Here is a 25652-nt window from a genome sequence, read left to right as displayed (position 1 = left end):
TCCAATCCCGAGACAGTTTGGGGTTTTTTAAAGCCAATAAAGGGAAAAATTCTGCCCTTGGATACATTCTGCCATTCGGAAGTCCCATAAGTATTTGAGAGTAGAATTTGCCTCACAAGTGTAAATACATAATAGTAGAAAATATAATGCCATTTATCTTTTGCTAGATGTATCAGTTGTGCTATCTTATTATGTTGAATTGATACTACGTGAATTAAATTAACCTGTAATTATAGGTACCATAGTTTAAAAACAAAAAAACCCTTCCAAGTGTTCACTGTTTGGCACTAGGATGTTCCATGTCAAAATGACATGGTTGTTAAGCTTTTGGTTTTAAAGGTGTTTACAGCTATAACCGCAACCCTAAAGTATTTAGACTTAGGAACTATAGTTAAAGTATAAGTGGGGAAGGGAAGTACAATTAGAGACACTCTTATTGGGCTCAGGAGAATAAGTCTGTGACCTGAGTGTCCCAAAGTTGGTTCGGAGTATACTTGAAAAATCACAGATTAGACCTCTACTTTCTGACTGCTCTCTCAAACCAGCCAGAGGGATAAATTAAACTTTACGGTACCCTTTTAATGAAACATTAAAATCATCTCCCTGGCCCACCCCTTGGAGATATTTTATTTGATCAGTCTGGTAAAAAGCCCAGTTTCCAGTCTGATGATGGGGAAAAGCAAATACAGACATGCAACAGAAAAAAACCACACACACTGGAATAAGGCCACAAGGTTGTAGTGCGACAGCCCCTTACTTTTTCTTGTCCTTGTCTTTCTTGGTTTGTTGGGAACCAGCCTGTTGAGCCTGTGACTGTAGTAGCTGAGTGGCTGCCTTCTTCTTCTGGAAGTTGCTCAGCTCCTCCTCAAGCTCCTTCTTTTTGTCTTCCACTTTTTTCTTCTCTTCTTGGTGTGTCCGCTTGAGATGATCGAACTTTTCATGGAGCTGCCCAGACAGGGAGGGGATGATGGAGTTGGAGGAGAGGGGGAGAGAATATTGCTTTTTGTTATTTGTGTGAATTACAGCACTTCCTACAGGGGTCCCACAGCTCTAGATGCTCTCCACACACGTAAAGCAGAACTATAGCAAAACTGCAGTGCCTGCCCTGAAGAGCTCCCAATCTAAGCAGGCACGACGGCCAAAGGAAGTAGTCTATAACTGAAGTAGAGAAAGAAATAAGGGTCAGATTGAAAATCAGTGGGACCTACGAGCCTAAATCCCGTTTCTAATGCATGAAGAAGCCTAAGTCATTGAGGCACTTTTGAAAATTTTGCCTGAGGTCACACAAGACAGCTGTGGTAGAGTTGGGAATTGAAGGCAGATCTTCCCAGTCCAGGGCCTTCACCACAAAACCAAGCTTTACTGATCTCAAAAAGAAATTTTCCTAAAGGGATTTTAAACAATCCTGGTATTCTACAAGGAGGAGCAAAGTATGGAGAGGTATCGCTGGGTGCTTATGTACTAATTATTCTGCCAACAGGCTTCAGGGAAAGTTAGGATTTCACCTTTCGCTGCAGGAAATCTACGTGTGAAGAGAACTGCCTTAAACATCTATTTCATTCACGTATTGACATGAATTTGAGATGACTGCATGAAAGACCCAAGCCAGCTAGCATTTCTCCTCCACCATATCTTCTGGCTTTCTGGGGACTGCTAGATAACTCATTCCCAATTCCAAGCACTGGGAAGGTTACAATGATGTGTCTTGTTCACTTTAATGAACAGACTCATACAATGTGTTTTCGTTTGTGTAGTGACAAATTGTTGTACATTGGTGACCAGCAAAACTGCTACGTGACCACCTGATGAAAAGCCCTCCAGAAACTCTCTCATGCTCTCGGAACATTCACAGGCGTCTGTGCACTTACACGCTCAGGGCTTGATTCTCCTCTGCCCAGCACCATGTGGGGACAGCTACCTTTGCACAAAGCGAGTAGACAGTGGGTGCAAAACGCTACCACTCTGACCTGGTGGCATGTTACACCCCCTTTGCAGAGATATAATGGGACGACAAGGTGCAGGGAGGCAGGGAATCGGTCTTAGAGCAACTCCTGTTGAAATGGCCCTCTTGGATTATGACAGTTCGGCTGTGCCCTTTGGGGCTGCACTCTGAAAAACCCCGACTCTGCAGTGGGGGGTGGCAGTCCAGAGAACAGTGCTGAGCTGCTGAAAGGCTCTATGCAGCAGCCAGGTTTCAAAGAACTGTAATGGTTGAAACGTGGCCCCTTCAAAGACAGATAGTCTGTAGCGCTGGGTGCCATCCTGCAAAGCCATCAGCTCCCCAGACTGCAGCTGTCCCCAGTATTTTGGGCGAAGGGGAACCACTGAGCTGTATGACCTAGCACGTATGCGCCTTTCATTGGGCAGGAAGGATTCCCATCTGCAGAGCCAGCATGATGTGGTGGCTGGGGTTTTATCAAGAAGCCTGAGGGAGTTCTCTGTGCCTATGGTATTTATCTGCTGCCCCTCTTCCCCCCATCTGAACCCCTCACAATCTTCAATGTCTGTATCTTCATAACACCCCTGAGAAGCCGGGAAGCGCTATTATCCCACTGTCCAAATGGGGGAACTGAGGCACAGGGACCTTAGGCCAGGTGTTTAAAAGCGTTTAGGTATCTAACTCCCATTGAAAATCAATGTAGGTGCCTGGACACCTTTAAAAATCTGGCCCTAAGTGACTTGCCCTAGGTCCCACAGGAAGTCTACGGCAGAGCAGGGACTTGAACCCAGGTCTCCCAACACCTAGGCACATGCCCTAACAAGTGGGCCATCCTTTCTCTCAGACTACCAGTGGGATCCAAATGTCAAAATCCTTTAGGCCCCTTTCAAGCTCCCAGCGTAAACCCCCGCACTAACCCTTTTGGTTAGAAATCACTCACATCTTTCTCCGCTTCTTTCAACTCTGCTTCTTTCTCCTTCACTCTCATGACAAACATCTGTCTCATTTCTTCCTCCTTCTTCTGCAGCTCACCCAGGAATTCATTCCTCTTCGCTTCATAGGTCTCTTGGAGACTATTAAAAATACACAAGGGAAAACACAGTCAAGATTACGCTTCGTGCATGGACCAGAGATATTCACCCAGGCTTTGGGCCTCTTGGCATGTCACCCCTCACTCAGCATCGCCATGGAATTTCAGAGAAGAGACCTGATCGCATTGTCCGGATCTCCATTCCCGTTTTCTGGAAGGCCGCGGTTTGGGAAGTTATATAAAAGGCTTTCAGAGTCCGCAAGTCACTTAACAGGCAGCAAGAGTGACTCAGCTTCAAAACCAGCTACTGCATATGCATTTACTGCAATTCAGCAGCTAACACAGCCTTCCATGCCTGATCAGTTATACATTTCTGTCTGCTCCCAATCTGCTTGCCTCATCTTCTGTTTGTCCTGCATCTAGCCTACATAGGATCCAGGGTTAACAGAACACAGATTCTGGGCTGGTATGTTTGGTAAAACACTATTATTCTTCCTCTGAATCACCATCTTTTACAGCTTTAATTTCTTCATTCCTCCATCAACACAAAGGAATCTGTTTCTTGACACTGATTTACTACCCAACGAGGAGATGCTGCAGCAGACCTCTGGGGGATAAAATGGGCCAACACACACGTACACAAAGAGCTGCGATTTTCAGAGTCGCTCAGGGCATTGGGAAGCCAAATTCCCATTTATTTTATTCCTTTGGTGGCTTTGAAAATCTCAGTCAAAAGGATAGCTGGAGTTTGCCAGCAACTCTTTTCCCAGGTTACATTCCTGAGAACAAACAATCCCAATTAAAGCTCCATTGATATGGATTTTGTGTTTACACCCAGGCTACTTTCTATGCGTAGGCACAATGAGGACAATTAAAACTGAGTTAGTGAAACATTTGCCCCTGCTTCGGGCCAGTGCTTTATTCTTCATTGCGTGCAGTGATTTTCTTTGTTAGTTCCTCCTGCAATCCCAATCAAACATAGCCTTCAGATTGCTACATCTCAGGCTTAATCTTGCACACAGTGCTGAGTAACCCCAGCTCCCACCAATTTCCCCACAGCCCCTTGCAGGAATGGGTCTCTCATGAGCTGCTCTTCTGCACTATCAACCACAGACAGAGACAGTCTCATGATACCAGCTGACCTCGCTGGGTTCCCAGCACTTGAATGGTGGAAGTCTCATACGGTTCAGTTCTCGTGAGATTCTCACCATCTGAGAATGGGAAAATGAAAATGAGCTTCTTTTGGATCTGGACTGGAAACAGTCCCAGACTGGTGGTAATAGGTAAAGATCCAGACAAACGAATCAGAATCTACCCGAAACTCAATTTTCGATGGAAGGTTCTGTTTGTGGTCCATATCTAATCGAAATCCTGTAAATGTCCAAGTATAGGCTCTGGATACACTACCTTCTTCATCAACAGAGCTGCTAGCACCCTGTGCGTGCTTTCAGTTTTATCTGTTCGTTTGAGTGAAGATTAGAAACTGCAGTTGCAATATAGTATCCTAGAGAGCAGCAGAGCCTTACGAAACCAAACTGAAAGCACTCCATACTCAGTTAATCATATCCTGCCTTGCAACCCACATCTTGGTCACAAACAAAAGAGCAGGGTGATGTGGAAGGCGGAAGGCTGGCCAGCTGATGCAGGATTTTTTCCAGCGACAGACAAAATTACTCATTTTTACTGATATCACCTTATTATTTTAGCCTGGCATTTGCAGAAGAGCCTACCAAAGTTAGGCCCTCAACTACAGTTGGAAATCCCACCCTTCGTGCGAAACTTTCAAATACGTGAAAGCCAGCAAGCTACATTGTTTGTTGATGTAATACCACTGACTTTCTTGGAATTCGTCTGGGCCAAATTCTCTGCTGGTAGAATTCCATGACTTCTCTAGAATTCGTCTGGGTCAAATTCTTTCTTGGGGCAACACCGCTGACCTCTCGGCCGTTATGCCAGCAGAGAATTTGGCCCAGGAATTCAAAATGACATATGGAAAACTCACTGGAGGCGTATAAAAGCAAGGCCATTTGGGATTTCAGGAACTTCTTACAGTCGCAGCACTCTAGAGACGCTGTTACTTCAGCTATCAAACGAAGAGGCATAAACCTACATTCCAGAGAAAACTCCCAGAATCTGAACATTTACATCCAATTAAGGAAAACACGTTTCCAAATTACTGTCAATTGAAAAAAAAAGTTCTAGCTTTTATTTTAAAAATCGATAGGCCAGTTAACAACCCAAGCGACGGAGAAAGGATTCCACAAAGAGGAGGAAAATGCATGGGAAGCAAGGAGAGTACAACAGTAAAGAGACGCTGTCTGTTTTTTGTGGGGTACAACCCACCTCTTCTCAAACAAAAAGACAAAACCAAAAACCTTCTGTTAGGAACACAGACACTTCCTCCTGTTTTAGCACCTCTTTGAGCCTGCACGAGCAGTGGCCTGCATTCTTGCAACGAGCTTAATTTCACTGACACTGGCCTCTCATTTACATGCTTCCTTTCTGCAATATCCTGTTTAGTGTAAACAGTTTGCTGCGGTCTTATCCAGCTTGCTTAAGATTAATAGAATACTTACTGCTCCTGACAGAGTAATGTAAACCAGCTGAGGAGCTAGGATTGCTGCGGACATGCTCTCTGTAGACCACGACTCAGACTCAAGGGAATGCATATTTGCTTGCTTGTCTTGGGAGAAATAATGGATACCCTCCCTACACGACCGTTTCCCTCATTTTGGGAATACAACTACTGCAGGAAAAGGGGGTGGGGGTACTTTAAACTACTAGCATCCACCCGATGTATAAAATTAGGTACTTTCCCCATTTCCTTTCTACTTATAAACTTGAGCAAAAGTGGCCTCAAGTACACAGGAAGCAATGGAAATTCCTTGGATTCCTGAATGGGAAGGGCTGAGCCCATCTTAAGTCAAAAGAAAAGGAGTACTTGTGGCACCTTAGAGACTAACCAGTTTATTTGAGCATAAGCTTTCGTGAGCTACAGCTCACTTCATCGGATGCATACTGTGGAAATTGCAGAAGACATTATACACACAGAGACCATGAAACAATACCTCCTCCCACCCCACTCTCCTGCTGGTAATAGCTTATCTAAAGTGATCACTCTCCTTACAATGTGTATGATAATCAAGTTGGGCCATTTCCAGCACAAATCCAATAAATTGGTTAGTCTCTAAGGTGCCACAAGTCCTCCTTTTCTTTTTGCGAATACAGACTAACAGGGCTGTTACTCTGAAACCTGTCATCTTAAGTCATTGCTCTCTGGAAAGGAAATCAAACTTCAGCTGGTTAGAGAGCAGGGGACCGACGCCCCTCTCACTCATGCCGGTGGAACTTCGCCTAGTCATTGAAGCTTAATACTGGTGTCAGTCTGGCCTAAGCGAGAGGGATGCAAACTTGACCTTCCATACCGGGGTTATATGAGCATTGGTGTGAGGAGAACGAGGCCGTATCTTTACCTCGAGCTATGGAACACACCTGGGTTTAACGTTGCCAAGGATCAGAAAGAAATCCTGTTTGCAGTGATTGGTGCCAGCAGACAATCTGCAATTTCAAGGATTAACATGACTCTTTCCCTTCACAATAGGTTACTCACTCTCAGAGGCGACTCAAAGCACACGCACCTCCCCCCCCCCCCCCACAGATTTAGGCACAGGCTGACTTAGTGGCATAATAGTGGCAATGCAATCAGAGTCTAATTTTGGATCTAACTCACTCCAGCCAGGAAAAACTTGGGATGCTGAAGGGGCAACATGTTTGGCTGTTTGGATGAGGGAAAACAAAAAAACCCCAAGGAGAATGTAGGAGGGTAGAGAAGGAAAAACAAGTGCTGTCACTCACTAGTGACTCACACCAGCAAAGGAATATGGGCTTTGTTATGCTTTCATACCTGAATGGTTTACTATCAGGGTCAGTGTCTTTGAATCCCATTTCTTCTAGCTTACAGCGCCTGTACAATTCATAATGCCGGGTGTGCGTCTGCTCTCTCAAGTCCTCCATGTTCACTCGGATCAACATCTCACGCAGCTTCACAAAGTCACAATGGTTTTCGTTTTCAACTGCAAAAGAAACGAAAAGAAAAACAGCCCATCAAGAAAGAAAAAAGAAAGTTACATCCAGCGGGTTTTCACCATTCCTCTTTCTTCCTGGTTAGTATTTACTGTGCACAGGTGCATGTCTATGCAGCTTGTGTATTAGTCTGGAGTTCCACACGTCAGGCAGTGTTAGAAATTAGGGGCCCATGTTACAGCAGTGTAAACTGGGTTCACTGTAAATGGGAATAAAGCACTAGGTTTCCTGGGAATGAGGGGAAACTGACACGGCACATGACTAGTATGAGATTTCCAAATGTTGCTAGCTTATTTCCTAACCCTAATTCACTCAGAGATGTTGCTCTGATTTGTGTTGTATGATAGAGCGCCTGGCGAGTTTCAAGTTGCTCAGTGAGAAAACTGCTGAAAAATATTCGAACAGCTGAACAATTATTTTGCAAACACTCTTGCAGTTTGTTGCACTGAGTCTCTGACATGCTGCTTTCCAGTCAGATACCTCTACGTCCCCTGCCTGAATGCGTACCAAGAGCAGGGCATCAGCACTATCTGTGCTGGCAGGATTAGACAATACAGTGGTAAAAATAACTAGGCCCTCCATTTCACCTCATCCACCGTTGCTACCACTTGGGGAGCTGCAGTGGGGGTGAATTGCAGGGCCTAGGCTTTGCCAGTGTCTATACATTCTGGGTTGGTTTTTCAAACATGAAGGGTATGTCTATACTGCACACTAATGCAGGGGTCTGACTCAGGTTTGAGTCCAAGCCCCCCTTCTTTCCACACACAATTCAGTCTACCTCACATCAGCAAGAACTCAGGACCTGGGTCCCTTAAACCTGGCTAGGGAGGTGGGTCAGAGCCCAATTCCTGCTGAGACTTGGGTCCAAGCCCCTGTTATTTTGCAGTGTGAATGCAGCTTAAGCTGCAGATCTGAGTCAGAAGGTCTGAGTAGTGCAGCATTGGACACACTAGCACAGCCGTGAGACCAGGGGCCAGCAGTTGTAAGCCCAGGTTTACAATGCAGTGTGGACACAAGTATGGGCATGGAGGCAACAAATCCACAAGCCCAGCTCCCACACACCCAGGCTTAGCATGCAACGTAGACATGCCCTCAGAGACAAGTTCTAGTCGCAGGTAGATGCAGGGCTTCCAATGACTTCCAGAGGAACCAGCACATCCAAGGGAAGAATTTGGCCTTCATTGGCATTTTGTTAGAATTTCAGGATGAGATTTTCACAAGCACTCAGCATTTGCTCAACTCTGATCCCATTTCAATCAATGAGAAAACTCCCATTGACTTTCATCAGAGAAGAGTAAGGCACGTGCTGCATATTCCTTGAAAATAAAGCAAACCATTCACCTGTCTGACCATTCCCTGTTATCGGAATTAGTTTACTGGCACAGAAATGTCAGGAACACAAAAAGAAAAAGAAGTTACAAACGAAATATTTGCCAACGTCTCTGAATTCTAACCTGCTCTTCCCCAGATCAGAGAGTCAGGTTGTGGATTCACGCCTTTCACAAGTGACCAAGAGACCAATCTCAAGGTTAAGAAGTGCTTACGAAGCCCTGTTTTGTTTTGCTTTTTAAATGGCCTTTTTGCCCCTGACCACTGCAAAGTTCTTCCCGCCCAACGCCAGAAATTGGCAGACAGCCTCAACATATCAGCAATTTTTTAAAAACTGGATGGCATAAAACAAGGAGTTTTTGTTTGTCTTTGGACATACCCTGCACAACCCCCCATGGATACTGCCTGGCCTTGCTCATCTTATTGCCAATCTTCACTTCTTCAGTACTGCCAACAACAGCAAATGGAAGATGGACCTACAAAAGCAAAGAGACAAAGAGATTAGGGATTTCCTGTGTTGCTTTGCCAGGGAGTGTTTTCGAAGAAAGCTCTATTTACTATAGCAGCTGTGATTTTTTATTTAAAGTTACTAAAATGCCTTTGCAATCCAGCTGGTGTCTTTGGATGATCAATGGAGGCTCTAGATCAGAGGCATGCTCGGACTTCAGAAAGGAAAAATCTAAAGCAGATGAGCCACCTCCTACAAAAAAGTCTTAGTCAACTACAGCACTTGCATTTCATTACAACATGGACTTTAAATATAAAGGTCAGTGCACTTCACTGCAGCTTAATGCCCAACACATTCATTTTCAGAACAAATTTAACCCCCCTGTTTTTTGAGATGGGATAGAGATGAAATCCTGCAAATGGGAGAGTAATGAGTTTTCTTCTATATCTGTGTCTATTGGATGACCGTACAAATGTTAAACCCGGAACCGGTGTCTTTTGCACAAGGCAATCAAAATGGAAACGGATTTGAATGTTAAAAAATCAAATGTCACACAGTAAAAACAACTATGCTTCTCAAAAGAAGGGGCCATTAAAAAAAAAAAGTTAAAAATTAAATATTTGCCAAAGCTTTTTAATCCAGCCATTTGCAGTAGCTAGAAGTAACTGTTCGATCTCCCAGGCAAAGGGCCAGGCCGTGACTGCAGACACAGCCCTAAGCAAGAGGTGGTGTGTAAACTGCACCACCACCGGAGGCAGCCTTCCTCACAACTCATCCCTGGCTTCCTACTGGGTGGGTGGGTGGGTGGGTATTAATTTGCAGTTGGCCCACACCAGCAGCACACTTGGGACCCACTATGGCCAGTTGTGCTAGCCAGTAAGGAGAGAGCCTGAGTATGAGTGGGGAGAAGGTAGGGAGAAGAGATGGAGTGAGGCTCCACCCATTTCCCACTGCCCAGCTGCTCTGGGAGAACGGAGCAGAGAGACCAGGACGAAGGCAGCTGATCAAAGCCCTGCAAGGGGATTTGAGACAGTCCCAGCAGCTGGAAGAGATGCTCAGAACCCCTGCCAAGAGGAAGCTAGGCCTGCACGCCAGCCTCTGGAGAGCTTGGCCAGGTGGTATTTTCATAGCCTGTCCTTTGAAAAGGCTGGTATGGACCAACGGGTGAGTCCAGAGACCAGTGCCCAGCCTGGGCAGCCAAGCCAAGAATGGGGCAGATGGATGGGAGGAGAAATCATCCCCGCCTGGCCATGGAGCAGCTGCAGCTCCCTCACTAAAACAAACTTCCACTGGCCCTTCCACTCAGCCCCAAAAGGGTGCAAGTCAGAGAAGCAGGATGTGCTTCTCCTCCCCTAGCCCACCCCACGTGCCTGCCTCTTCCTCCCTCACTGCCATGCGGGTTGATTGCAGGGCTGAGCTCTGCATTGTGCCAGGCACGCACCCACTGGAATTTTGCCCGCCTTCCCTCTCTGAGTTCTGCTACCCCAGAGACATAGGGGCTGGATTTCATGCTGCTCACCCACTCCTGCTTTCCTGGAGCATCCAAACTCTCAGGCTACATCCACACTGCAGCCACAAGTGTGCTTCCCAGCACGGACAGACGGACATATGCTAGCTCTGCGAGCCACCCGAGTACCTACCCAGGGGTGCGGGCTCATACGTCCTTGGCCAGCTAGCCCAAGCGGCTGCCTGTGCTCCCCCTGAGCTAGTGCATCTTGCTCTACCCTGTGCTGGGATGCTTGCTGCCAGCTGCAGAGCAGACATAGCCTCAGGTCACGTCTCTGTGCAATCACATGACCAGAGCTCCAGGATGGACCCTCAGAGGACAACTCACAGTTTAGTGCTGGCACCACAGACAGCAGGGACAGCCTTCTGTTTAAGGCACTGCCTGGGTTCAGCTTGTGCCTCTGAGAAGGCAGCTAGACACAACATGGTCCTTCAAGTTTGTGAGGTGCTGTTAAGACAGCAGCGGGCACCAGAGAGATTCCCAAGAAACGAACTTCAATATATATTTTTTAAAAATACAACAAAATAGAAATAGTTTTCTTGCACTAAGTGTGGCGAGAAATATACTCTCCTCTCAACCAAGCACAGCAAATGTGATTCTAGGTGGCCCAAGTCGTAACCATGAGCTAAGTTGTTAGAATGGCAAAAATGGCTGATCTCCTCAATTCAATGGTTCGAATGACCAAAAACGAGAACAAATAAAATCTGTGTTCCAGGTTCTGTGTTCCAAGCAGCCAGTCAGCCCGGGACTTCACCTGGGGAAGAGCAGTGGGGGAGTGTTGAATCTTTGCTTTCACCAAAGAGAACAAAGAATAACTGGGTTCAAAAAAGAACTAGATAAATTCATGGGGGTTAGGTCCATCAATGGCTATTATGTCATATATATAATATCAGGGTTAGAAGGGACCTCAGGAGGTCATCTAGTCCAACCCCCTGCTCAAAGCAGGACCAATCCCCCATTTTTGCCCCAGATCCCTAAATGGCCCCCTCAAGGATTGAACTCACAACCCTGGGTTTAGCAGGCCAATGCTGAAACCACTGAGCTAGCCGCCAAGATAGGCAGGGATGCAACCCCCGGCTCCAGGTGTCCCTACCCTTGGACAGCCGGAAGCTCTGGACTGGATAGATGGATCACTATATGCATGTACAGCTCCTAGCACAATGGGGCCCTGATCTTGGTTGGGGACCTCTATGTGCTACTGTAATACAGTTAGAGGCAAAGGGCTTAGATTCCTCCTCTGCTTTTTCAAACAAGCCTCCCAGGGTGCAATTCATCTCTCCCTGCGTAACCCTTGTGTAAAGACCTGCCTACACTAGCTTTATTTCCCTAAAATCTCTCTTATTGCTACCACTGGTGCAGTTTGTGCTAGCAGAGGTCAGTTGCCAGCAGTCCCCACCACTTTAACCACCACACTACCCAGAACTGCTCCACACGGGACCAGAGCACCAGCTGCCTGATTCTAGCCCTCCCCCAGAAACTGAATCAAAGGAAGGTGAAGTGGATCACCCAGCAACAAGCAATGAGTGGGAATAGGAGGCCTTGCTCCAAGTCCTCTGCCCTGATCACTCTGCCCTCCGGGGATATGAATATTTAGTAAGGGGGAAAGCACATGGGAAAGGACACGATCAGCAGAGAAGAAATATTTTCAAGCCCAAGCCCACCCCGGTTTATTAAGTCCTGCTGACCAGAGCGGAGGGGGGCTTCCATCAAACTCTATTTATTGGCTCATGTTTGAGTTTCAGTTGGAAAAGCAAAAGGATGCAGCATCCCCCTGCCCTGGAGGTGGGGATGGATGGGTTCAGAAAAACAATACTTACACTCATTGTAGCATTTATCTCAGCCACTGTCTCTTCATCTGTGGGGAACTGATAGATCTGGACACCATTGCTGACCAGCTCACTCATGATTTTACTCTTGAATTTATGCAACTCGTTTTTTGCAATCGTATCAGCTTTGGCTATTATAGGGATAATGTTAACCTGCAAGGCAAAGAGAGCGCTGTCATTTTACTTTGCCAATAGCCTCATAAAGGACACCTCCCTCAATATATTCAACCAGAAGAGGACAAAGAACATGGCACATAAAAACAGTGATGCAATACAAACTTTCTACTAGAACAGAAATTGCCGGTCCATCCACTGCATTTGATATTTTTGAGGGGGTGGTGAAGCAAGCAACGTTGGCTGAGACAGGATTGCGCCAATCGCTTTTCATGTGTAGAGAAGGGCTCCATTAAAAGTCAAATGCAATTTGGCAACATGTTATTTCCTCTTCTGTAGCAGTTGTTTACTTTTTTAAATAGGGCGGAGAGGAAATGCTGTCAGACAGACTATCCAAACAGTTCCAAAGGAAATTACCATCTAGGCACTCATCCTCTTCAGACGTGTAGCATGCTTAACTACTCTAGAGCTCACCTTCAGAAAACAGCCTAGAGATTTATCCTTGAGCACCTCTACAGCCTAGTATTAAAAGGAAATGTTCATATAAGATGAACAAAGTGTAGGGATTGGACGGAGATGAATTGTCCCTTTATTGCATTGGCCTCCCCCATTAAAGAAGCTTGCATCCCCCCTATACTGCTTAGGGGAGTCGCACCAAATTTGGCAAACTTCAAGTACATACAGGAAGAAACTGGATGCAGAGCCAGATCCTCAGATGGAGCTACACTAATTTTACATTGGCTGAGGACCATGGGGCGATAGGGATCAGGGAGCTTCATGCAGGCCACAGCTCTGCTGTGACAAATGAAGATCATCTGTATATCCTTTCTTGGTCTCTCTCTCGCCCTAGATTGCTGGCTGTTGTAACTTGCTTATGGTCCCCAAGGGTCTGGCCTATCCAGCTCACCACAGCCATAGGTTAATGTAGCTCTTGCTCAACAGTGCCTTTTAAACCAACTCTGAAAAGACCAGACTGCGAGGTGTGATCTAGGGTTGATTAGTAGCCTTCCTTCATGTATTCTGCCCTGTGGCAATATAAAATGCTGCTACAGTAAGGAAGACGTTAATATGGACCTATATGGAGACATTTTAACTACAGTACTTGAAAATCCTCTTAAATTATATAGACTAATTCCTTTCTGAGGATGGCCCTGTAACAGCAACTAATCCCTGTCCAGGGAGAAGTTAAGACTAGTGCCAATTACAGGCAAATTCTCAGCAAATCTCTGCAACTACAGAACAAGACGACTCGAAGCTTTACCCACATCATCATCATCAGGCAACCTGTTACGAATTCTTCATGGCTCTTGGGCTCCAGAGTCACTCAATAGACGTGGAACGTTCTACGCATATGAAATGAAGAGCTCCAGCTGCCCACTTTACTGTCCTGCACGTATTTCAAACCAGAATGCAAGCAGCTGACCATGTCACAGTGCTGGTGGGCAGAGGGCACTTAAGTATTTAGGAATACCAGCTTCCTTTCAAGGGGCTTGGGTTTTCAGCTAACTTTTCTCTGCTAAAAGATGCTCTTGAACATGAAACATTTGAACAGGAGCTTCTCTTTACCCATCTGAGGGCTAAATCAGCGCCCCCACCCACTGCTAGATCCACTGGCTGTATCATCAGTAAGGATTGTTTTGCCTGCAGTGCAGAATTGCTGATCAACTATATCAAATAGTGTTTGGCTGTGAGGGGGGCATTTGCAGCAAAGCACAGGGGAGTTTTGACCCCCAAATGCCAGAAATGTGGCTCTACTGGTATGAAACGAGGGCCATCCTTGTGAGCACACACTACAGTTTCATTTGCAGCAGCCTGTTTCAGGATTGCTGCTCATTTGGGGCTGGTGTGGAGTAAAGTGGGTGATGTTATCATTCTAACTGGACATGGTGGACCAGTTTGGATGAAAAAGAACCCAGATTTTTGCCCAAATCCCAGTTAATGGGGAGAGCCTTTGGAAATTCATTAGTGCTAACCTGCTCTTGCTGTCAAGAGATCTGATAAGCTCTTTTAAGCCTTCTCTGCACTCCTATCCATTCACAGCTGCTAGAGAGAATGGGTATTTTCCTTCCACCTTCTGCTAGATCCTTGGCACGGTCACCAAATTAAGTGGCAGCAGGAGAGAATCACAGGGGCATGACATGGGTAGTGCATACCTTACTGTCGAGCTTCTTCATGGTGACTAGGTCAAGAGACTTCAGTGAGTGTCCCGTAGGTGCGATGAAATATAGGCAGGCGTGAATCCTTGTGTCATGGTAATTAAACAGGGAACGCTTGATCTTCAGTTCCTCCTGCAGATAGGCTTCAAACTGAGTGTCGATATATTCAACTATGGGCTTATAGCTGAAAATTTGGAAGGAACAGTTCTTTTCAGATCAGGGCATTCGCTATTGGTAAGTTACAGTCTAACTGGCAGACACGCATGACGTCTCATTGCCTTTTTTGGGGGTGGGGGCATGTCTAATTTTAAGACACTTCCATCGACCACCTTCATGTTCACCATGAGATTTTCTACTTCTGGAGCCAAGCCCCGTCCCCAGCCCATACGCCTTTCTGAATGACCATGTGTTTTATCTTAGATCGGAAGAAAACGCATCATACAAGATTTCAGCTATGGTGGATGGAAGAGAGCCTAGGCTTTCAAATCATGGAGGCCACAACAGCCTCGACACACACTACAGCACAAACCATTTGCTTGTCTGTATCATCAAGAGCGACCAGATACGTGTGATGCAAAAAAAATACCAGCTGTTCCAAACTCCGGGCTGTTATTTTAAAGGGAAGAGAGACTTACCTGGGATAACCAGTTCTCAGGAGTTTAGATTGCAGAGCAAAGCTGCTAATTTTTTTTTTTTTTTGGACAGCTTTACTGGAGATGCGATCTGATTCATTAATTGACTCTGCCTTCAGAGAAGGGTGTCATGGTCCCAGCTTTGTAGTTCGTGCCGTTCAAACTGTTTGTTGCTGAGCGCTAGCCACCATCCGCCAAAAGCTGAGCTCAATGCAAGCCTGTTGCCGATAGGTTTCTAAGTTGGGGACTGATCCTTTGAGGTTCTGAGCACCCCTAGTTCCCAATAAAGCCAACAAAAGTTGGTAACCCACAGCATATTGCAGGGTCAGGCCCTCGAACAGCAGGCATTCATTGGATTCCCCCTCTCCACCCACAACACAGTGCATGCTAAGAGAGCAATTGTCCAAATTCTTATCCCCTGGTTAGAAAACTTTAAATGAAGTCAACTAAACAATCTTTCCTGCAGCTAATGTGCACTCAGTCCGTTGGACACAGTGGAGTAAATCCCGAGCTGCTGTAAATCTGCGACTTCAACAGAATGAGGCCAGTTTACACCAGCTGAGATTCTGGGCCTCATTTGCCAGACCCCAGCAAAAATAATGCCTCAGCCTATTTTCCCACCCTCCCCCTACCCTGGTTGGCTCCCTCCCGGGCTTTAAAAGCTGTGGCTCATTAGCAGGTCCCCTGTTCGAACCCACTGACATTCATTCACAGGAAATACAGCTTCAAAATCCCAGCTTTATATTCACATTTTAGAGCTCCTTCGAGACTGAAATTAGAGTCAGCCATTTAGAAGACACTGCCCAGATTAAACAAAGGACAAGGGTCTGCTCCATGTAATGTTCTGCTGTTTAACCTGCCCCGGGGCCAGAGAGCAATGCAAGGAGTGGGTGTTAGTTCTGTTAAGTGGAGTTACATTGAAATTCTGCTGCTTTCCTGCCATCTCCTCATCCCACTGCACTCTTGGGCATAAGAAAAAACACTCAGAGAAGCGACAGGAGCATAAAGCCATGAGATGTTCCCGACACTTCAGGTCTCACAGCAGCCTCATGGTGATAAGAGCGGACAGGATGAAGATGAGCCCGTTAGGGGTCACAGGTGGAGGAGCTGAGAACATTCCCTGTGCAGGTAGCCAGAAATGCATCTAGTATCTGAATCCAGAGCAGGGAACCAAGTCCGGCTCCAGACTGCAGGGCAGCTATTTGAAGGCTGTATGCAGCAGCGCATGATTGGGTGTGTGATCCACCACATTCCTCCCTGGTTTAGCTCTTGGGAGTGTAGATTGGTGCAGAATACGGCCCAGATCTAACAACCACCTGTGCAGGGCGCACGGTGGTCAGCACTGTTAACCACATGGCTTACAAAACAGCAGTCAAACACCTCACTGTGAGTGCTCAGAACACAGTCCTCCCTCCAGTCTCCAACCCCTGAGTAACACTGTCTGATCTGACACAGAGGATCCAAGGAGGCCTCAGACAATAGTGTATTGTAGAAGTGGCTGTGGCTGTCTGCTTGGGGCCTGTCGTTGTCTGAAATTAGAGAAGATGCTGTACAAAAGGGTCACCAAAATGGTCTGGAAAGCCCTAGTCTGGTAGCCCCCGTTGCTGCAGTCACAGGTGACAAGTCTCGGACTGTTCTGCGGCAGAGTTGGAATAATGGCTTTCCTGCGCCCGTCACACTGTGGCTGCCTCTCTAAAGGAGCTCTGGAGAGTGAAGTCTGAGGGACTCCAATAACAATACTGCCTGCTCTTGCTGTCTGTTGAATGAATCAAACGCAAAGTGACCCAGCAGTAACAAGCTGCCATGTTCCCATGCTGAACACCTGCTCCTTCTCTGACTTGCCTTCCTTCTAGCTTGAGAGCATATGGCATCGCTCAAAGCACAGAGCTGCCTACGGTCAACACACACTTCACTTTTCATTTCTCCTTTGTGGGAAGGCACACGGTGCATTAGTTAAAAGCTGCTGCAGAGCAGGAGGAGCGAAGCTTGGATAGTTCACAACACACACAACATTTTGGTGCAATCGCAGCCAATGGGGATGCTTTTTAAAACAGCAATGGCTGTCCAAAAACAAGAACAACCAACCAATGCCATGAATCTCGAGAAGTTTTCCATCAAGGGATAGAAATATTAAGACAAGCCCAACAATCTTAAAATACTGACTGGGATTAGGCGATCCCAGGGGAAGGCAGACGTGTTGTTTAAGTGTAAGAATGTCTATTCGGACAGCGCAATTGGGCATCCTAGAAATATTAAACAATAGTCTACATAGTATGTTGGAACGTACATGCAGAACGTTTACTTCTAGTCTGAAATGGGAAAATCTGCATCCAGACTAAAACCCATCCACATCCCAATATCACCTTAAGAACAAGGTGATCAGTGAGTTCTCTCTTGCTGAGGTCTGGAGGAATGAACGCCGAGTCAGGAATGCCTAAATTCTAGTCCCAACTTTGTCACGGATTTGGATGACCTTTCCGCAAGTCACTTCACTCACCATATCAGGTTCCCATTCATCAAAGAGTGATAGTATCTACCTGCTTTACACGTGTTGATTCCCTAGTTGATGACGAAACAGTGCTTTCAGCATGCAAAGCATTATCTAATTAAGTAATATTATTTAATACAAATTAAAAACCTGCACAATTTAATAAGCTCATCTGTCAAACCAACAGTTTTCAGAAGCAACTTGACTTTTGCTTGGCATAATAAATCTCCACAATCCACTGCATTATTATTCTGCATTATTATTTCTATTATAGCAGTGCCTAGAGGCCCCCAATCAAAATCAGGGCTTCATTACACTTGGCACTACACATGCACATAAGAAGATACAGTCTCCACTTTGAAGAGCTTACATTTTAAATAGACAAGACTGACAAAGGATGAGAGGAGAAAAAAAGCTTAGGGTAGGTCTACACAGCAACTAGACACCCAGGGCTGGCCTGTGCCAGCTGACTTGGGCTCACGGGGCTGTTTCTTTGCTCCCACCTTGTAGGGTCCCAGAGCCCAGGCTCCAGCCTGAGCATAGAAGTCTACAAAGCAATTAAACAGCCCCACAGCCTGAGTGTTCTGAGTCAGCTGGTAGGGGCTAGCTGTAGGTTTTTCTTTGCTGTGTAGCCATACCCAGAGAGAGCTGACGGGACCTATGCATGGTCACACAGCAGGTCAGGGAATAGAACCAAGGTCTCCCAAGTCCCAGTCCAGTGTTCTATCTGCTGGACTATGCGGTTTCCTTAATCACAGTGCCACTAAACCCAACTGCTACAACAGCACCAGGTTTGATGCTGCAGTCCTTGAGGACATTGGATACTGAATATTCCTGTAGTACGTTCAAGCCCTTCCAGCCTGAGGAGGAATCAATGCAAGACCCCCTTCCTATGCAAAAGGGACTTTACCTGTCATCTTTATTAATCTGATCTCCAAATCCAACTGTGTCAACAATGGTCAGCTTCAGACGGACGTTGCTCTCCTGGAGTTCATAGCTTCTTGCTTTCAACCTCACACCGGGCTCATTGTGGGTGGCTGGGTCACTTTCAAACTTTGTGTTAAACAGAGTGTCCATTAAGGTTGACTTGCCAATGCCGGTTTCACCTAAGCAGGCAGAAAATGGGTTAGAGCTAGAGACCACTTCGCCCCCCTACCATTCTGTCCAAAGCTATCTTTAGAGCAGAGAGAGAGAGACATTGTTACTTCTATCGCACCAAAAACACAGTGGATGGTTCTCAGACAGTGAGATAAGCTCTTCAGGCCTAGATGCCTTATAAGATGGCGGACATCTTGGTCAGCCACCGGGTTTTGAACTGGGGACTTTCAGAGTTCTGCAACAGCTTGAGCTGGGGTTGTAACAGACTCATTTCCCCTGCAGATCAGGCAGTGAGGGGGATCTGTAAGACATGCTCATCATTGGACTACCTACATCTTCTGATCAAAGGAAACGCAGCCCAAGTGAGCGCCCCAATCCACTATGTGATGGCTGCCAGTTTGGCAGACACCAGGTACCTCTAGAGCTATACGCATGAATTTCTACCGCTTCAGCCACGCTCTGTGGCTGAGAGCTGTAACTGACTCCCATTCTGTATGGATCGGGTCCAGAGGGGAGCACCACACACACACACCCCCGCCTACCTATCAACCACTGGGTTACATTTACAGTTATAGACGATGTATAGACAACAGATGGGATACCACAAATACATAAGTAACCAGCACAATTATGTTTCATCATTTTTAGGAGGAGCAAAGGGTTAATAAATATACTTTCCTGACAACAATTTTGTTAACACCCCTCTTGGGGAGGGGGTGAATTAGGCTTTATAGGTCTCCTGGACTAGGTCTTCTTAGAGAAGAGATTCGAAGTGTTGTGGGCTGGGTAGGAAGCTGAAATGTGCAGCACTGGTCAACAGACCAGGTGAGTTTTCTAGATGGGGGAAAACAAGAGTTGCCTTCCGCTGAAGGAGCGGGAATCAGCCATTGCTGGAAGCAGGTTATTAGACTTGTTAGACCCAAGATGTAAATATGGCAAATCCTGACCCAAGATGTAAATATGGCAAATCCTACATTCCTAAGTACACTTTTCCTTCGTGTTTTCTTCTGCCATTGCTGATTATTTTCACACTAGACTGATTGTTTATGTAATATCCTCTCTACAAACTCATGAAGAAGTTAATTTTTGCCCAGACACTCCTCACACACTGTTTATAGGACATGTGTGTCCCAAATACTCCTAACTTGTACATAACCCTGGTACAGTATTCAGAATGCTGTCTCGAGAAATAACCATGCTCAAATTCCCTCTTATTATGAGCTAGACACTAATCTTAACAGCATTTTTCTTACAAAGAAACAAAGCAAAGGGACCCTCCAAACTCAGATCTATAGACTTTTACATTTTTTAAAAATTCCAATGGAAGCTGTTGCATTAGTCAAACATACAGTAAATTCAATTCTCCTGCAGTATTTTTCAAACTAAATCACTGTAGAATCAAAAACCCAATAATGAAAAAAATCAATAAAAATTAGATGACTTGATTTTCACAGAGAGAAAGGCAAAAAAGTAAAGAATCCAAATGTGTGGCATAAATATTGACTTTTAAAATTCTTTCAATTTTATTAATTTGAGATGTAATTAGTAACACAGGTAAATGAATGTTTAAAACAGGATTAAGTGGAAGGATCTGTTCAAATGTACAAGCTCCAAGACTTTATCATCATTCCACACAAGATAGTAAATGGAGGGAGGTGTATATCGCTGGTCTAGGTCCTGTTGTGGCAATCAAATCAAAGCAGGCAAACCCCCGCATCCACGTAGATCCCCACAGAAATCAGTAATTATATTGTTTGAAGTCAATGGGACTCTGCATAGGTTCAAGGTCTGGATTTAGATCTAACTGCAGGATTGAGGCCTTAATGAGGAAGCCAGGATATAGATACATAGAAATGCAAGTTATTTCTTAAAGGCAACTTAAAAGGCAAAGGATTATAAATATTAAAAATCAGGTTTGTGCAGTTTTAGCTAATTTATGGTTAGGCCTGGCAGAATTCAATGTTTTGTATATAATAATTTTGATGGATAATAGAAATGTTTATTTAAGCATCGTTTTCCATCTATTTTAATTTTTACAGTTCTCCAAAGTTATGGGAGGGGGGCGGACAACAATTATTTAACGACAGCAAACGTTAAGATTCAAAAAATTAAAAAGTTTTGCACCTATTAAACACACAAATTGCCTACACTGCATGTCAAAATATACAAAGTAAATAGCCTTAAATCAAACTAAGTTCTGAAGCAGCATTTCTCTTACTTTGCCTATCTGTAAATATCAATGGTTATCCATGGAAATATTTTTTGACCAGTTTGTGTACAGTGAAATTGACATTCACCAGTAAAAATCTAATTCTTCCAAGCCTGATGTGTACAGAAGGATGGGAAGGTTGGGGTTTTTTTGTTTGTTTGTTTTTTGTTCTTGAAACTGCTTTTCTACTTGCTTTTTAAACTTAAAGGGGACAAGAATAGCAAAACTTGGTCTTCTTTAGTTTTGCTGGAGGGCTTCAAAGTCTGCTCATTGTGAGCACTAACACATTGGTAAAGAATCAGCACTCCCTTCCATTAAAGAATTCCTTTAACCAAAATGTTAGTCATGGAAGTTAACAGTAAGTAGGTATTGACAAAACAAAACTAAAAACAAACCACAGAAACCAAGAATTTAAAAGAGTGACTACCAATCTCTTTTCTCAAACGCTCAACTTGCACTCTTGTGACCTCATCATTGCACTGGTTATCACAGAGCATTCCAGGGCAGACTAGACATGAATTTCTAATGTAAAAACACAGGCAGGAAAGGGAGAAAAATTGTTAAAAGCAAAACCATTTTAAATATATTAAACAAGCAAAAAGGGAATCTATGGGCCCAATTTGTTTTCAAGTCACCACTAAGATACCTTGAGGGAAGGCAGTACTGAGGAATGGTGTCTTTCTGAAAGTAAAGGTGGTAATGTGAGAGACCTCCTTGTAAGAGGCCAGCAGCAAAGAGTAACCCGTCTGCGATGGCTGTTTCCATTTAATATCCAAAGATGATCAGCCTATTTTTAAGTTAAGGATCGGTTTATTCGCCAGGGTCCACTCCGTTCACATGTAGTAATACAGTGTCCCCTTTAAATAACAAAAGATCACTGTCTCTATTGGGCATGGACTATGGAAAGAAAGATTGGGTTCCATGAGAACAGCATGTGTTGAACTGACACTGCGTCACAGGGGGTGCGTCCAGACTACAATCACTGACTGTGACTGCAGCTGCGGCCAACATACCTGAACCAGATTTCATCTGGCTGGCTTGGGTACTGGAGCAGTGATGCCACGAGCGTGTGGGCTAACCCCACATGTAATTACCCAGCGACCCAGACGGGTCCGTACAGCCTGCACTGAGCCATGCCATAGCTTCACAGCTCTGGGTGCCGAGCGAGCTAGATTAAAGCTAGCTTGGATTTGCTGGCTCCGGTGGCAATCACCCCCAGCTGTTGCAGGCTAGACATACCCAGGGTCTCTGCCCATTCAGCGCTAGCACTGGACAGCCCGCATTCCAGCAACCTGCCCAACGCTAATACTCGAGAGCCCACTCTCAAAGCAGCTGATCCTTCCCTTCTCACTGTGCTCTAAGGAAGGGTCCCAAATTGCAGAGCTGCTCCAGGTCAGAATCACACCACCCCGCTGAACCCAGACTTGTACACCTTTGGTTTCATTCCATCCCTCACAGGGCTGGTTTGGCATGCTCAGCTTTCTAGCGGAACCGTTTTCTCCTAGCCGTAATCCTTCCACCAAGGGAGCCTAAGATATCTATACCTATTCATTATTGTTTTCTCATTGGAACAATACCACAGCTCCTGCTTTTCTTGCATTGATTCACACGCCACATGAATAAGTCTGGATGCTTGCAAACATATACAGGCAGGGAATGAAACATTGGTTTGGGGCCTAAAACTAACAATATTTAAACGTGGACCAGTGTCCAAAAGCCCACTCCTAGCCTGTGGGATCAATGATCATCTTAAGGGGCCAGTAACCATGGAGGCTAGAAATGCTGGGATTTACAGATTTTCAAGGCGCTCCTATCCTGGAAAGTTGCACGATATACAGGGAGCCTTAAAATCATGTCATTCTCATAGCCATCTGGCTTTCCCTTTTGCTTCACTTCCCGCCTGGTTTTAGCTGCCAGTCTCTCAAACTGTTACAGCTGGAAAGCAATACTTTCTCCAAACCAAGAGCAGCTTGAATCCCAGCTCGCAAAGCTCAAAGCAATAAGGCTTTTAAAAATATGTATCTATATCATAGCCACAGACCAGTTCAATGTGGTCCCCATGAGGAATGCACTGTGCATGGAATTACTATTATTAAACAGTTCTACTGTAAATCACTAGAGCAGTGTTTGATGGCGAGCTGCTAAAGCAAACATAGCCATCATTGCATACTGTTCTCTGTGGCTCAAGACATGCTACATTTAGAAGCGTTACGTCACCATGCAGGAGCCAATTGTGTGCTTTCCCTCAAAGAGATGCCAGGTTTTTTTCTCCTTCCTTTGGACAATAGCAGCAACGTGTGTGTGAAATTTCTATTTGGAGCTTAACAAAAGTTGACCGGCACACTTTGAAAAAGAAAAAACGTGGCGCAAATTGCCACGTTAATGAAGACAAATTGAGTCACGCTAGTCTAGGAATGTTTACCGCAGGAGGAAAAAAAGCAACCAATTTATGCCATTTTGATCATCCAACTGCCTGCTAATCGGGAAGCTCCCTGCTGAATTTTAAACAGCTTCATGCTGCTAAGAGATGGTCAGTCGCTCTGGTCATATTTCTCCATGCTCATTCTCCTGTCTAGCTCCTGAACACCTAATGCTGCGAGTGCAGTCTAGTCTGGTTCGCCAGATGTGGATTCAGATAGCTGAAACTGCACTGTGGACAATATTCTAAACATGACATGAAAATCCAGTCAAAGCATTTTAAAAAAAAATAAACCTCAAGTCCTTAATCAGAAAAAAAGAGAAAACATTTTGCTTCAACACATGAGCAATGGAAATAGATAGTTTCTGGAACGTTCTGCCAAGCTAAGTGTTTTGTTTGCACACAGAAGTGCATTCAATGTTTGAGCAATTTTAGATGATATCTTGAAGACAACCAAGATGTTAAAACTGTTTTGACACATGGTTCCCCGAGTTTGAGCCATGTACTTTTTTTTTTTTTTATTTGGTATAGCTTGAAAGTACTAATCACTGGAGGACGGGTGGGGGATGGGAGGGGGAAGAGGCAAGGTTGTTTTCCAACCCACAGATGTGTGTCGCCCCTAGACAATAAGATTTGGGATTTCAGCTCTGAATAATTGGGAGAAACAAAGTAACTAAGGCAAGTGAACAGATGCTGTACCTGCAGTACCCCGATTAAATACGATATAAACGAGGTGGTAGGCCTGATTCTCATTCACACCCACCTTAAGACCCCCCGGCATTGTCAGAGCGAGGGAAGCAGTGGGGGCAAAAGACCTATCTGGCTTCAAGATTAAACTTGATAAGTTTATGGAGGAGATCGTATGATGGGATAACATGATTTGGGCAATTAATTGATCTTGACTATTAGTGGTAAATAGGCCCAATGGCCTGTGATGGGATGTTAGATGGGGTGGGATCTGAGTTACTACAGAGAATTCTTTCCTGGGTGTCTGGCTGGTGAGTCTTGCCCACATGCTCAGGGTTTAGCTGATCGCCACACTTGGGGTCAGGAAGGAATTTTCCTCCAGGGCAGATTGGCAGAAGCCCTGGGGGTTTTTCGCCTTCCCCTGCAGCGTGAGGTACGGGTCACTTGCTGGAGGATTCTCTGCACCTTCACGTCTTTAAACCACAATTTGAGGACTTCAATAGCTCAGACATAGGTGAGAGGTTTATTGCAGGAGTGGGTGGGGGAGATTCTGTGGCCTGCGTTGTGCAGGTGGTCAGACTAGATGATCATAATGGTCCCTTCTAACCTTAGAGTCTATAATAGGGCCTTATTATAACACAGAATCAGGCCCAAGCCCACCCTGTTCCAACACAGGCACATGAGAAATCTCTTGGCCTTACTCTCAAGCGTAAAGTGACTCATATATTAAAATGTTGACAGGAGCAGGCCTGAAGTCTGTACGTACAGCCTACGGTCAACCTCACCCCCGGGGGAGGGGAAAAGCAATTTATATCATTTAAAAAAAAAACCAAACTTGTTTAAAATGAAATCTGGGTTTAATACAAAATATATTAAGGCCCAAACATATTCCCTCTTCAAATACCAAAAATAAACGCGCGTTTTCATTAAATTCCAGTTATCTTAATATACCTTGACACAAATCATGAGCAAAAAGTTAATCATCTAGTGAATAAGCAATATATAGCACTCACCATTTTCTAACATACTAAAATGTACAAGAAAGAATCAGTGAATATTAAAGCTATATGTTGCTGAAATAAATGTATATAGTGATAGCATGCCCTCCTAGGTGAGGAAAAGACGTACCAACACTAGTGAAAAGGCTCTATTTAGTTGTAAATCAACTTGTTTTAATGATTATGTCAACCAATGAGAATGCACCTTTCCTTAGAAAATAACTGAAGCACAAATGGAAAAGTTGATTAAAATCAAGGCTTTCCACTTAGTGATTTAAATCAGTCCCTCCCTGGGTCCTGATACTTTTATAATGCTCACCCTATTGGTTTATATCTTATCCATGTTATTGAATGGAAGGGTTTTTTTGTTTTTATTTATTCACAAACCCACCCACCCCTCTTTGTTTAAATTAATAATTTTCTTGTCACATGATGTCTTGATGTGAAAAGCCATTTTCTCAGCAGTGCAGCATCACTTACCAACACAAAGAATGTTGAAGCAGAACCCTTGAGAGGTTGATTTGTTGACCAGCTGATCTGGAAGACTGTCAAAGCCCACATGACCAGAGAGGGACAGGTTTCGAAGCTCGTCATTCTGAAAATCCCAAACAGAAATATTTGTAACAAAGATGTAGAACAACAACGTATGCAGGTGAAAGATATAGGAGTACCCACCACTCTCAAAGGAG

General features: G+C 44.9%; 1 protein-coding gene across 3 annotated transcripts in view; it reads right to left on the bottom strand.

Moving 5' to 3' along the window:
* SEPTIN11 (septin 11) overlaps window positions 1–25652 on the bottom strand; it is a 73590-nt gene that overhangs the window by 9352 nt on the left and 38586 nt on the right. For all 3 annotated transcript variants that reach the window (XM_077814913.1, XM_077814912.1, XM_077814914.1), the window contains exons 2-9: window positions 25444–25558; window positions 18463–18658; window positions 14430–14616; window positions 12154–12315; window positions 8761–8857; window positions 6874–7042; window positions 2880–3012; window positions 758–945 (exon numbers count right to left, since the gene is read on the bottom strand). In XM_077814913.1, coding sequence (XP_077671039.1) covers window positions 758–945; window positions 2880–3012; window positions 6874–7042; window positions 8761–8857; window positions 12154–12315; window positions 14430–14616; window positions 18463–18658; window positions 25444–25558 — 1247 coding nt within the window. The remainder of the gene's footprint in view (window positions 1–757; window positions 946–2879; window positions 3013–6873; window positions 7043–8760; window positions 8858–12153; window positions 12316–14429; window positions 14617–18462; window positions 18659–25443; window positions 25559–25652) is intronic.

This window comes from Eretmochelys imbricata, chromosome 4 (genome assembly GCF_965152235.1).
Source record: "Eretmochelys imbricata isolate rEreImb1 chromosome 4, rEreImb1.hap1, whole genome shotgun sequence".
Taxonomy (NCBI): Eukaryota; Metazoa; Chordata; order Testudines; family Cheloniidae; genus Eretmochelys; species Eretmochelys imbricata.
The sequence above is the reverse complement of the archived record's forward strand: the minus strand, read 5'-3'. Positions and strand labels throughout refer to the sequence as shown.